Source organism: Pocillopora damicornis, chromosome 3, assembly GCF_964200805.1.
Source record: "Pocillopora damicornis chromosome 3, jaPocDami1.2, whole genome shotgun sequence".
Lineage (NCBI taxonomy): Eukaryota > Metazoa > Cnidaria > Anthozoa > Scleractinia > Pocilloporidae > Pocillopora > Pocillopora damicornis.
Genome location: NC_142672.1, coordinates 10,760,843 through 10,774,992, shown reverse-complemented (window position 1 = coordinate 10,774,992; position 14,150 = coordinate 10,760,843). Strand labels below are relative to the sequence as shown.

General features: G+C 37.7%; 1 protein-coding gene across 5 annotated transcripts in view; it reads left to right on the top strand.

Annotated features, from left to right (window-relative positions):
* LOC149048201 (uncharacterized) overlaps window positions 1-12,945 on the top strand; it is a 14,477-nt gene extending 1,532 nt beyond the window's left edge. The window contains exons 2-9 of one of the 5 annotated variants that reach the window (XM_089201669.1): window positions 1-642; window positions 4,888-4,929; window positions 6,246-6,317; window positions 6,859-6,942; window positions 7,409-7,546; window positions 8,496-8,610; window positions 9,284-10,947; window positions 11,537-12,945. The exon at window positions 1-642 is cut by the window's left edge and continues 966 nt beyond it. In XM_089201669.1, the coding sequence (XP_089057795.1) occupies window positions 589-642; window positions 4,888-4,929; window positions 6,246-6,317; window positions 6,859-6,942; window positions 7,409-7,546; window positions 8,496-8,610; window positions 9,284-10,947; window positions 11,537-11,743 (2,376 nt within the window). In that variant the 5' untranslated portion in view covers window positions 1-588 and the 3' untranslated portion in view covers window positions 11,744-12,945. Of the gene's footprint in view, window positions 643-3,962; window positions 4,930-6,245; window positions 6,318-6,858; window positions 6,943-7,408; window positions 7,547-8,495; window positions 8,611-9,283; window positions 10,948-11,536 lie in introns of those variants that run through there. The other 4 variants (XM_089201668.1, XM_089201671.1, XM_089201672.1 and 1 more) reach the window with 4 other exon arrangements.
* The last annotated feature ends 1,205 nt before the right edge of the window (window positions 12,946-14,150 follow it).

The window sequence follows — 14,150 nt, the reverse complement described above, 5'->3', positions numbered from 1 at the left end:
ATTAAATCGCGGATGTTATTTTTGTTATGATAATTTCACAGGTACAACCCTGAAATTTGTGTCGTTATCAAGATTATTCTGTGTTGTTGAGCAGTAAATGATAGGCAGACACTTCTAATTTGTCATAGGGGTGTTTCTTATTACTTTTGCTCCCACTGCTGAGAATTAGGAATTGTATATGATTTCTTGAGATTATATAACATTCCTACTCATGTTATTGTGGATGTTGCACCAAATCATCTGACAATGAAGTAAGAGAGTGTCTTTGGTTTAAAGAAATTTCACATTGTAATTACAAGTGGTGGACATGTTTTAACACATAAAATAGACGTTGATTGAGACTCAGCTGAGTTTTCTCAATTGCATTGATTTCAATGATAAATCTTTTATCATATATCTCACTTTCTTATATTTTGCCTTCTCTTGTTTGGTGCCTTTTCCTTCATTCATGAGGTTACACAACAAGCGGAGTCAATATGATATGCAAGTGAAAAATTTTGCTGATTAGCTATTTGTCAGGATGTCACACCGAGCTGTTTCTAATTGAGTTTATTTATAGATAAACAGTTCTTAACTACACTGAAACGAATGGCTTCTACTTGGAGCGAGAGAGCACCACTGTTGAAACAACCAGAAAGGAAGGTAAGCTAAAAGTAAGATTTGAAACGCTTTAAATGAAAACAATTCCATCTAAAGTCTTTCAAACATAAGTGTAGTATCGTAGTTATCCAAGATATAGACTGAAACGTGTTTAGAACAACTGAACAAAACTATAGCGAGGATTTTTATCATGGAGAACAGGTATCGAATGTTTGAGAATCAGCTATCCCGTCGAAAGACATCGAAGCATCATACTGAGGTAAAGATTGTAAGTTCATCTTGCTGATCTATGTCTTATGCCCATGATGTATGTCCGGAGTACATGAAAGGAGACATAAACATCGTCAGAAATCAAGGACATTTCGAGCCCGCTAACGATTATCAGTGGTATATCGTATTACAATCCGGAACATTAGAATATCGAGAGAATTCAATACAGCGGCGATCACGGCTCGATCTGCAAAGTAGAGTGTTTCGTACCATGACTTATACAATTTGAGCACCGCAGCGGCCTGCCTTTTGGTGGAGCGTCGAGGGCCGAGGGTTACATGTCGAGGGTAAGGGTGATATGTCGATAATTAAATAAGAAATATTAAAATAAAAATATATTAAAATAAAAAATGGCCACGTGCATGGTTTAATCCAGGGGTTGTCTTATCTAGACTGTCTTCAGAGTCACTCTTGCGTCTCTAAAATTAAAATTGATAGAGGCTACGCAATAAAGGCCATTAAATTGTGCAGTCAATATTTTACAGCAGTCGAGTGTTTTTCCCAATTTTACAGAATAATTTCGTTTTTCGCCCTTCGAAAATGGTACAGAAATAGGTGCTTTGTTTGAGATTTATCAACACTTGTCAAGGCACAATGTGGTCGGTTTTCCATAAATAGAAATAGGTGCTTTGTTTGAGATTTATCAACACTTGTCAAGGCACAATGTGGTCGGTTTTCCAGGTATGTCCAATTACCCTGACAACAAAGGCTTTTACCGGAAATCCGCATGCCGGATCAACACCAGAGTTTTCTCTTCCAGAGATGTTTCTCCCGTAAGAACATGGTGGTCGAAAGTTGTTATGTTTTAAATTATATTCTCAGTCGAACAACAATTGTTGGGTGAAGGTACAGTATTCTTGTTTAAAGTATCTAGTTTTTGAATCCGAAACGAGTCGGAAACGTAGGTATGTAGTTCAAATTCCAGAATAGGTCACACGCCGGTTAGCGCTTAAGGCCACGTGATAAAGGCAATTATTGTGCAGTCAATATTTTTACAGCAGTCGGGTGTTTCGCTTAATTTTACAAAATAATTTCGTTTTTCGCCCTCCGAAATGGTGCAGTAATCTGTTCTTTCTTTCGATCTATCCTGCAGTTAACTAGGATGTCACGCAACGCTCCCCCAAAGACATGCCCAAAAAATGCTGCGTAGAATACTTGCATTATTTAATTATTAATTTATTTATTTATACTTCATTTTTAACTTTAATATTTATTAATATTACTTATTTTGTGTATATTTATATTTTTTATTTTTATTTTAACATTTTTTATTTTATTATTTCTTATTTAATTATTGATTTATTATTTGTAGTGTTTTTGGACCCTTGACATATTACCCTCACCCTCGACATGTAACCCTCGACCCTCGACGCTCCACCAAAAGGCAGACTCCAATTCATTGCGTGAGGGGCAGCTTAGTTGGCGACGGTATACTGAGGGTTAGTTTCGGGGGATCACCCCTATGACTACATTCAATTTTGTTGTCCAATTGAATTTGTCACAGTTCACTTCACAATTCCGCGGTCACTGCAGTATGTCCTATGAGGAATTTTAGAAAAAATAAGAGTAAAATCGTGGAACGTTTGGTCAGTTTCAAAGACTGAAAAGGTGGTGCACTCGCATGAAATAGATTCTTCGCAACAGATATAATAAACTCTATGTGTCGGGTTTCATCGATGCTTTGTGCTGACACATGCACGACGCTCAGGAGAAAGGTTACATACATGTGGTGAGGACAGTGGTTACGGAAGTGTGGCATGGAAGATACTTTCGTAGATGTGTCACGTGTTTCATTTAATGAAAGCACCATTACCAAATCAAAGCGGAATTCTAACGCTATCAGGATGGCTACCTAAAACGTTGATTATCATTCAACTTAAAACAGAACGGTGCCAATTAAAATGACTCATTTCAACACTTATCATATGTTACAAGGAACGAACAAATGTTTCTTAACTTTCTATCGTTAATTTACAGATGGTAATTAGTATGATACAGTGGACTTGGTAGCTTAAACCCTCCTTGACTGCGGTAGGGCCTAACTGCGCATGCTCACTTTTCAGGTACATTTTGCATGCACCTTTTGGCTACGACCTACGAGTAGAGGCTTCGCTGCTTGTCATGCAACTTCCTGTTTTCTACGTCGAACCAAAAACCTTTTAGTTATCCAAGATATAGACTGACTCCGAGCTGTTTTTAAGCGAGTTTATTTATAAATAAACAGATCTTAACTACAGTGAAACGAATGGCTTCTACTTGGAGCGAGAGAGCACCACTGTTGAAACAACCAGAAAGCAAGGTGCAGTACAGCTCACGAATACGTTAACCGAAAAACGCGAATTAAACGCGCCAAAAATCGCATGCAATTGCGAATAAAAAAAATCGTGCGCGTCAAAAAAATCGCACGTGCGCGCACGACTTTGATACATCGGCCTCATTAGTATGTATGAGGTAGTCCTTTCGTTTTTCTATTTTTGGCGATTTATTGTTTTAAAGAATAGGCTACAATTCCATATCACTAAAATACTACACGGCTACCAACGACAAGCAAACTTGTTCGTTGCAATCGCCGTTCGAACCGACCTTCCCAAAATGCTATTACCAATGCGACTTCGTAATCGGAATAAATGAATGACTTGTCATTTTCCAACGGAATTCATTTGTCAAGCTATTTCTCACTTCGTATATAGAAACATCCGTAGCAACGGCTTGCGAATCTGCTCAAAATAAATCTATCCTCAGTGTATTGTAATTCGGTAGAATCGGCTAAGGCGCCCATTTGTAACAAGTTGTCGCGTTCTGAATGCAAACCCACGCACGAATGCTTATTTCATAGCTTTTATCATCGGTGAACATACTGTTCTCACAAACTGGTTCATTCATCTCGCCATTCATACAAAAACTGATAAGTGCTACTCGCTTATTTTAATAGTGTTGTGTTACAGTATGATTACCTGTCACGACTACGTCTTGCTCTGACTCGTGTGCATATTTTTTATGAGAAACCGGATTCGCTTTTTGTTTCGATATTTGTCGAATCATCGATCAATGTTCACCAAATTGCTCGAAAAAATGGAGTGGAAAAATTAACTACAGGATACATGTAGTTCAAGTTTGTTTGAGACTCGCCGGCGCGTTCAATGAAACTGTTACATTCCGGTGCGTGAACACTGAAGCAGGCGCCGATTGCAATTAATATTAACAGAACACATTCTTAAAAAGTATATTTTCTTTCTGAAACTCACCGAAAACTCACCGAGAGATGCTCATTACTCGCTCAATGAAACTCGTGTTTCGATGCCTCGAGTAACTGACATTTTCCTTCCCAGTGTGTGTAACGTGTCTATCAATAAAGTTCAGTTAGCCTTTGGCAATGAAAGAGAGAGAGTCTCTTTGTGTCTGAATGATGACACTACTTGTCCAGTCCATATTATGGGGCAGTACAAGTAAAAATATCTCTTCCAAGTTGATGTCCTTAATTTTGTAGCGATGCTCTGATTAAACGTTTAACACAGGAAATAGTATCATGACTATCATCGATACTATGATTAATCATAGTGGAAACTGGAAACAAGTTCTTGGAAATCTAGAGGGAAAACCTGAGACATGGTTGGGTATTTCACTTGTTGACTTGGTTAAAGGGATGAATCCAGGAAGGTAAAACTGTTGCTTAAGGGATAGGGATTTAATATTACTGATTGAATAAAACTGAAACTCAAATATAGGACCTTGTAAGACTAACTGTATACCCATTTCCCGTAAAATCATAATTGTTTAATTCCCATATAAGTTTTGCTTTAAGGCAGTCTTGTGTCTAAAGGCCATGATGGGTTCATGGTTGTGTGTGAGACAATTTGCACACAACTTAAAGGCAAATTTACTTAGTTTGTGCTTAATGGCATTAATCCAAGGCATTCTTACTTTTCTTGTTGTGCATTGGATTACAATTAAACTTTACACATATTGATGCTTCTGGTGATAAATTTGAATTATTTTTTTTCATTTCTTGTTATCAAGGAAATGGGAACCAGTGGAGAAGGAACCAAATTTCAGTGCAAGGTCTGATTTCGTCAATTTATGAGTCTAATTCCCCCTTTTTAACTCGTGAATTGCGCGCATGCGCAAGAGCGAGTTATAGATACGATGTGGGGAATAGCATTCGCTCGCTCGCTCGCTCGCTCGCTCGATTGGTCGATTCCTGTAAACTTTTTTTAGATTTTAGGCTTTTGAGTGCATTTTATAGTTTTTGGCGAGCAATAAACAGACGAAATGGCGACCTTTGTTGCTAAGAATAGTGGTGGGGTGAAAAAGAAGCCAATGATAATCTTAAAAGAGTTTTTTTTTTCGTTTTAGTTTCAACAAGCGGCGCCAGCGACTGGCAGGCATGCAAGGATTCACACTGAAATAACAGAACAACCTTCGTTTTTCATAAAATTGTAATTTACAGTCCTTGAACTTGAAAACAATCCGAAGATTCATTGAAAATATCACTTACTGCGAAGCGCTCGGAGTTTACAGATGTTCAAAAGCTTTTTCTGTTATAGCGTGAGATTGAGGACAAAATTGATCATTACGTTTCGTCGCGTGTGTTTTTCCTGTGAGAAGCAACAAAAGATGCCGGCGACTGACGAAATAACAAGTTAACACGAAAATCAGATAACACCTAAACAAACAATTTTAGCTACCGATTTTCAGTGAATTTTTAAAGAACAATTTTCTTTTAAGTTTCAAGACAATTTGAAGATTCAACATACAAACAACGTACTAAAATGCGAAAGTTACACACCACAAAATTGATAAATAGGCCTGAAATGAAATTCTATCTTGTTATTGATCATACGTTGCCTAGCACGTGACCTAAATCTACCCAGGCGGAGATCCAAAATGACGGTGGCAGGCTTGGCTTAGTTTTATCACTCAAAACTCGTTCCCGTTTGTCTCATTTGATAAAGAGGGAATCGTTAATGTTTTCATTAAGACAGTATTGCCTTGATTTTCTAATATTTACAACGAAAGACAGTAAATTTCACTTTTCACCCACACTTACTTCCAACCTTTTCTTTTGAACCAGAAACAAAAATGATAGACGTTTAAAACACATGACATCATCCACCTTGTCAAATGTAATAGCACGATCATTTCAATTGTAATGCCTTCTTATCCCAACGTTACTTTGTTTCTTTGCTACATTACCGAACACTGAACTACTGCTCGTACTCTAGATATGACAATCAACCACAAAATTCCCTAAACCAGATAACATTAAACATAATCTAAAAAATCATGTGTCAATTCACGAGTTTGCTCACAGAGCACTTTGATCCTTAATTTTTTGAAATAGTTTTGACACTGTTTTCTTTACTTTTAATTCAAAGCTTGTGGGGATAACAGATGTCATTAGCCCAGAGGGTGTAGATATGTGTGCTGAAGCTTTTGGGAAATTAAAGGTGCAGTGTACCGCTTCATGAGTCATGTTAATTCATGAACTTGATCATGAATCAAAGCTCAAATTGATTTTTTGCCACAATGGCAATTATAAGTGGCGTTATATCCTAAAACATGACAATTATAGGCTGTGTTATTCCTTGAACATGCCAACATAAAACTGCCTGAGTTGCATTATTATAACCTACCAGTAAGTATTAAAAACTTCTCAGTGTACTTACCACAGGCAAGTCTGCCAATATGACAAATTGATACTGCCTATAGTTGATCATGAAAGCTTGTCATAAACTGCCATTCATTCAGCCCAATTTGGTACCAAGCCTCTTCTCTACTGCCTTACCCCCATGCACTGCAATATCTTTTCACTTTTCCCTCTGGTAACATAATAATCTTCTCAGTCCTGGAATGCCAGCAAGTAATAATGTGTGTGGTTTTCATTATTATTATTATTATTATTATTATTATTATTATTATTATTATTATTATTATTATTATCATTATTATTATTATAATTATTATTTTTAATATTTAAACTGGGCTCAGGCAAAGAAAAAGTGGCGGCGCAAGGAGAGGGTGACACTGACTATTAGTTTGGAAGGTATCAGGATAGAAGATGAGACTACTCAAGTAAGTGTGAAACTCAGATATTGGAAAAAAGATTTTTTTTCAGAAGATTAGGAAATCAGAATGCCAAGTAAAACTGTGCAGTATATTTCTATCTATACATCTTATACACTATATTTTTTTATCAAAAAAAAAAATAAGAGATAAGTTAACTCTTAAATGCCATCTAAATATTGTTTTCATTTTTTCCATCTAATCACTAAAGAATATTTTCAAGGGGCAATATATGGTTCAAATGTTTTGTTACATGTTACATTACATTTTCTTTATCAATTTACCCATTGACTTATCCATACATTTACTTATTTATTCATTTATCCACTCAAGTCAAAAATAGCTAGAGAGTACTGAATAAAGGAGGGGGTGAACAGCAGAAGGGAAAGATAAAATAAAATCTGCAGGTGCCCCTTCCATCTCGGTACTTTTTTTGTGTTTTTATAGGTTTTACTGATTTATTTATTTTGTTTAGAAAGTGAAGCATACGCACCCTGTCAAGAGAATATTATTTGTGACTCCTGACCCAGATGATAAGAAAATATTTGGTTATGTTTGCAGTCAGCCTGATTGTTCCACTGGATATAAATTGTATGCCCTGAAGTCAGAAAATGTAAGAGGAACTAAAGAAATTATTTGCTTTGTTAAATGAAATACAGGAAATGCTAAATTGCTAATTGTAGGTTGGTTTGAGACATGTCTTGTTTGCCATGTTTTGTTGTAATGGGATCTGATGTCTCACACTCGCAATACCTCTCTCTGTTAAGGAACATATGGAGCTATTAGAAAACTGCTAAAGAATGAACTTAGCATTAATCCTTACCCTGGTTGAATTCACATTCAAACAGGGTAAGGATGCATGCAGTGCCCCTGGTTATGTCATATGCTCATGAAAGTGGAATGAGCATCTGGCCATGGATCAAGCTCCAGAAGCAAGGGCCATGGGCTTGACAGCAAACTCATCTTATAACCAGTAGCTAATAGTTGGTTTCAGTTATACATATGTCATCACCCTTTATAAGGAAAAGGTATGCAAGTCTACTTTCTACTGTTCAAAAAGATACACAAGGGAATGTATTTCATATCAAATTAAGGCAATACAAATGGACATACAAATTAATCCTGAATCCAAAAATGAACTGATCTCCTTTTCCTACATTCTCTTTTCTGTATGACATTTGGATTAAATTTTTTAACCATTCAAGGGAATTTCTGGTTTGCAAAAAAATGTTTTAAAAATTGAGCTCCCCAAAAATTTCTTGTTTCAGTTAATTTATTGTATGTGTTTTTGTGCCTCTGTGAGAATAGCATTTCCTGTTGAAAGAAATCATTGAGGAGGAACATTTTTGTCAGGGAGCTATGCAAATTGTATCTTGTTCAAGAGGAAAAATACCTTAAATCTACTTTACAATAGTGCACTTTGATTTGAAGGCTTGCAAGACTCAGCTGCAAATTTTTAGTCTCCAATTCATATATGCAAATAAAAATTTTCAAAATATTTAATCTCAATTATTTCTCATAAGCACTTGCAAGTATTAATTATTCTAAGCATGTGTTATTAGTTCTTTCAGGCAAAGACCATAATCGATGCCATTACTGTACTTTTGGTGGAATCAGTAAATCTTAGACGAAGGACTGGATCAGCAAAGAAGCAGGTTCTCAGCAATTCATCAAATGGTACTGACTGCAGACCATTGATTTTGTTGAATGATTACAATTACTGTAAGAAGACTGTTCCACAAAAGTAAACGTTTTGAAATAACTCGTATGTACTGGTCCCAACTTTATATTTTTATTTTAAAGCTACTACTATGGTGTGTTCATGAGAAAGTAAATTTGTTATTGACTGACAATGACTGATAAGTTAAGGGAATTCCACTCTTCCAACGATCTTACTGATCATTACTTTCTCTTTTGAAGAATGAAGTGGTTATTAGGCAAGTACTCCACTCGACTTAGCTCAGAAAGTCCTGCCTCATTTGCATCTGAGTGACGTCATCCGTATCATAATCACTAGCGGTTAAGTGTAATTTTTTTTTAAATGAAGAAGTCCACTCTTTTCTACTTTTCCAGTCTGCTCTCTTTAGCTTGTAACACGAACTAAACGTGCGAGAGATTTCCGTTATCTTATTGTCGTAAACTATACCTTTTCTTTAGAGGAAAGTACGCCTGATAAACAACTCATGTCTCTACTATGTGGAACTTTTTGCAAAAATGGTAAACTATAGTGAGCAGCACTGTGCGAGCTAAACTAGGAATAACTTGCTTCTTGTTGTAGTTCTCACTCGTGTTACAACTTTGCATTCGTATTGCAGAAGTAAAAGAAACTCTGCCGATTTTTTTTCGTTAGAGAACCAGACCGAGCAGGAACAGCTCAGGGAAGAAGTTGACCAGTTGCAAGAGAAGGAAGGAATGAATAGCGAGGTTGGCGAGCTAGAAGAACAGCTGACAAGAAGAGACCAGGAAACGAATGAACTAGAAAGGAGCCTTTCAACAGCTCAGCAGATATTACGTGACAATCAGGCTCAAAGATCACTAGAAATGGATTGTCAAGAAGCACAAAAGCAACAACTGGGGGAGAAAGCTGAGGGAGATGAAACTTTACGAGAACACTTTGAGGAAATGGAACGAGGGTCGAGAGAAGAAATAACTGTAGTTTTGTGTGAACAGATCACAGAAAAGGACCAGAAGTTGACGGAGATGATACAACAATTGACAGTGACAGAGAAGCGAGAAGAAGATCTTAAGACGCAGATAAAGAATGTAGAAGAACAGCTGAGAGAGAATGAGAATTTACGAACGAACCTGAGAGATGTTGAGCAACGATTAACACAGAAAGAGGCACAAGAAGAAAATTTGCGATTAAGCCTGGAGCAGATGGAGCAAAGGATGAGAGAAGAATTAACACAAAAGGAAACGAGAGAAACTGAGTTGCGCAAAAAGCTTAGAGAAAGGGAGGAACAGGTTGTTGACTATCAGAGACATTTGAGCGGGATGGAACAGCAATTGTCAGAAAAAAATGATCAAAAGGAAACTTTACTGAAACAACTTAGGGAGATGGAACAACGATCGAGAGAGGTTACAGCGGAGAATGAGATGAGAGAAAATGAGTTTCGTGAACAAATCAGAGAGAGAGAGCAAGAACTGAGGGAGATGGCGCATCAGTTGATTGAGAAGGAGCAACAACAGAAGGACTTACGCACGCAAACGGAACAACGGATGAGAGAAGAAATGATAGAAGAAACTACGAGGCTAGGCAAACAGCTTAGAGAAAGGGATCAACAAATAGAAAACTTTCAGATGCAGTTGCAAGGGCTACGTGAACAACTCAGAGAAAAGGATCAGCATTTAGCAAACGCTCGAACGCAGGTGAAGGAGCAAGAACTACTCAGAACAGAAAATGCAAATCTCCGACAACAGGTAGTTAATTTCGAGAATCACACCGGATCACAGCCCGATGATTGGGTAATTTCCCGGGATAATATTCAGTTGACTGATAAAAGCCTTGGAGTTGGAGGGTGGGGCAAGGTTTTCGAGGGCAGGTACTGTGGTTGTTCTGTTGCCGTTAAGCGAATCCATGAGGCAATCAATTCGCCTCACAACCAGAGTTTGTTCCAGAGGGAAATTGATATTGCTTCGCGATGCCGACACCCTTGCTTGCTGCAGTTTATCGGAGCGACTAATGACGAGGAAATTCCATTGTTTGTTACTGAGCTGATGGAATCAAATTTGCGCGAGCTACTGGAACAACGACCTCTTTCCCGTGAGGAAATCACCGTAATTTCGCTCGATGTGGCTCGAGCGTTGAACTACCTCCACCAAAAGAAACCTCCTATTTTTCACCGCGATGTTAGTAGCGGCAATGTGTTGCTATGGCGACAGGCTAACCAGTGGCGAGGCAAAGTGTCAGATTATGGTTCTGCTAAGTTTGAGGAACAGTTTATGTCAATTGGCCCAGGATGTTTCGCCTACAGTGCACCTGAAGTGCAGATACTAGCAGAGCAGACAGCAAAGGTGAGAAAATAAGCTTACAGAATTTCCTTGGAGATATTTCTTTAAAACATGAACCCTTTACAATTAAGGATTAAACGGTACTTGTGTAACTCAGTCTTGAGTCGTGTGCTCGGTCAACGCAAAACGGCAAAGTGTGCTTAGTCTACAAAAACGGCAAAGAGTGCACGGTCTACACAAACGGCAGTGTGCTTAGTCTACACAAACGGCAAAGTGTGCTCAGTCTACACAAACGGCAAAGTGTGCTCAGTCTACACAAACGGCAAAGTGTGCTCGGTCTACACAAACGGCAAAGTGTGCTCGGTCTGCACAAACGGCAAAGTGTGCTCTGTCTATACAAACGGCAAAGTGTGCTCAGTCTACACAAACGGCAAAGTATGTTCAGTCTACACAAACGGCAGAGTGTGCTGGGTCTACACAAACGGCAAAGTGTGCTTAGTCTACAAAAACGGCGAAGTGTGCTCAGTCTACGCAAACGGCAAAGAGTGCTCGGTCTACACAAACGACAAAGAGTGCTCGGTCTACGCAAACGGCAAAGAGCTTGTGAAAACAGCGATCTTATTTCATTGTCTTTTCTTGTCCTGCTTTTTAGATTGATGTCTACAGTTTCGGTGTTCTCCTATGTGAAATGTGCATTCAGACATTCCCGGATTATGAAAACCGTGAACGTCAAATCGCTCAGATGACAGACCATGTATTGCAAGACCTCGTCCACCGATGCCTGCGGTCAGATCCCACTGAAAGACCAGACATGACAGATATTATCAGTACACTGGAAGAGTTCAGTAAAACGTTGTAAATTTATCAGGGCATGTATTTTTTAAACCATTATCGGGGTTCTTTTTTTTTTAAAGAATATTAAAGACGAAGAGTTAATTTGAGAAAAATTAGCTACGAGTCGCTTGCAATGCCTAGGGAGGGTCGCGAGTTGCACAAAAAATAGGCTTATATACACTTAGAAACAATTTTCAAGTTTATGGATGAAGATAAAGCAAGACTTAAGAAAAAACTTCCAAATTCAACAACATTTATTCGCACATACAGTTGTGTTAAGTATTTTGTTAGAAAAGTATATAAACAAATCTTACAGTGTTAACATCAAATGATGTTGTCCTAGACTCTTTGAATTATTCAAGAGTCCATTCATACTCAGTTAGTACAGTGTACGCGTTGGCTTTGTAACGAAATGCATAAATTTTTATCATAAGCATAAAATATTTTATTGTCACCGAGTAAACTAATTTCTCCATGTACATAAATGTAGGCGATAACTATCCAGCTACAGAGCTGTTATATTAGGCTGTAACATGCAATCCCAGAGTCTCAATCTGCAAAACAAGACGAGTGAAAACAAAAAATCCTTAGGGGAAAAAACTTATTAAGGAAATTTTTTCCGTATAATTGTGTTAACCAATCCATTAATTTTTAATTTAAAAATCCCGATAGATAACAGGAAATCAGTTGCGCGCTGATGGTTGGAGTAGCCTTTTAGTTACAGGCAGAATTTTAAAAAGAAAATTATTTGTATCTTAAAGCCTGAACTGTTTATGGCTCATTCAGTGCAGAAACGTCTAAGTTGTTAATTGGGTACAAATCGGTATTTGTCCAAGTGTAAGCACATTTGGACCCAAAACAATCCTATACGTGTCTTTTTGTTGAATTGATTTCAAAATAGTACCAATAACCAGGTCGAGAATGTTTCGTCCCAATCTTGGATTTGTTCCCTCCCATATAAATATTAAGACAAAATTTGTTGACACTTTGTCGTTGATTTGAATTTGAACTATCTACATTTTTTGGTGGTTTGAAAGCTGGTAACGTTACCGCGGAACCCTGTTTTTGTCTAGGTACTTCAGTTCAATTACATATGCTCATCATCAACTGATGCAGGGTGGTGCAACTGAATCATTAGTTAAGAGTCATTAAGAGAATTAAGAGTCAGGATTCATTTATAACATTGTAATATACCTGTACATGTTATGGTGATAAAAAAATGTCCAATAGATCTTAATTTGCCCACCAACAATTGTTTTTCTTTTTGTACCATCTGTTCGTTCAATACTCTTGGTCTTACTTGGATGCGTTTTTCCAAGGTTCTCATGTAAACGAGTTGCCTGCGGGGTGCAAAGAAAATTGTGTACTCAAATGAGTAAACTTTTACATATAAATTTCTGAACTCCATTATCAGGGAGGAGGAATAGAACTCCTGAGCTTCGCAATTTGCGTTTCAATGCTCCACCAATGAGAGTTCAGCGGTGAGAGAGAAAAACCACTAATACAGGTTAGGATGCGACAAGCGTTTTGCTTCCCTCGAGGTTGATGCGCAATGCCGCAAACATTATGTGAGTGAAAAGAATAAGAAAGCGAAGGGCATATGTTTAGCTAAATTGTCTAATGAAGAAAGATGTTACTCGTTTTGTGACGAGAATGGGACTGGAAAAATGGGGTGCTTCACTCGAAAGAGTTTTCTGTTTAGGGTAAGCCAAGGGTCAAAAACATCTCACGAGTTAAGGTTCAGAGTTTATTGAGTGTCTCATTAGTATAAAGAACCTTGTAGCAACAGCGGACGTGCATAGCCCAAGTTTTGGGGCTGTGATTGACTCTTTTACACCCAAGATCTCAATAATAATTCTCCTTACTATCTGCCGTACAATTCTTATGACGTTAGTTTGGAGAATTTGGTCTTGGATCAACTAATAATCCCCAGATTGATATTTGTGTTTATTCTCATCAATTTTCTGCATGATATTGTATCGATATTGTAAGGAGCAATTCTGTCTTGGTCACTCATGGGAGTTACAGGATCAAAAGCCCCGCGTTGAAATTCGTCCTTCAGCAGTTTAGGAATTTATCAGCCTCAGTGTCGGGATAAATTTTGGTCACGCTAGGTAGCCGATTTATTTTCTAAAACGTATATCCAATATTATTCATTATTGACGAATTTTGATTTTGAAGCTCTAGCAAAGGTGACGACACGATAGAAAAAGGAATAAAGTGCTCATACTATACGTAAACAGAAAATGGAAGAGTTGTAGGAGGGTTGAACTTGCTGAGTGTGTCAGGTCTGGAGACAAATATGAAGAACTCGAGAAACATACCACGTCTTAAACTAATCACTAAAGACTTTTTTCTTCATCAAAACTTATGACGAATTCGCAGAGAACCCTCTACTGACTGTCATGAAAGTCACCAGTTAGTCTTGTGAA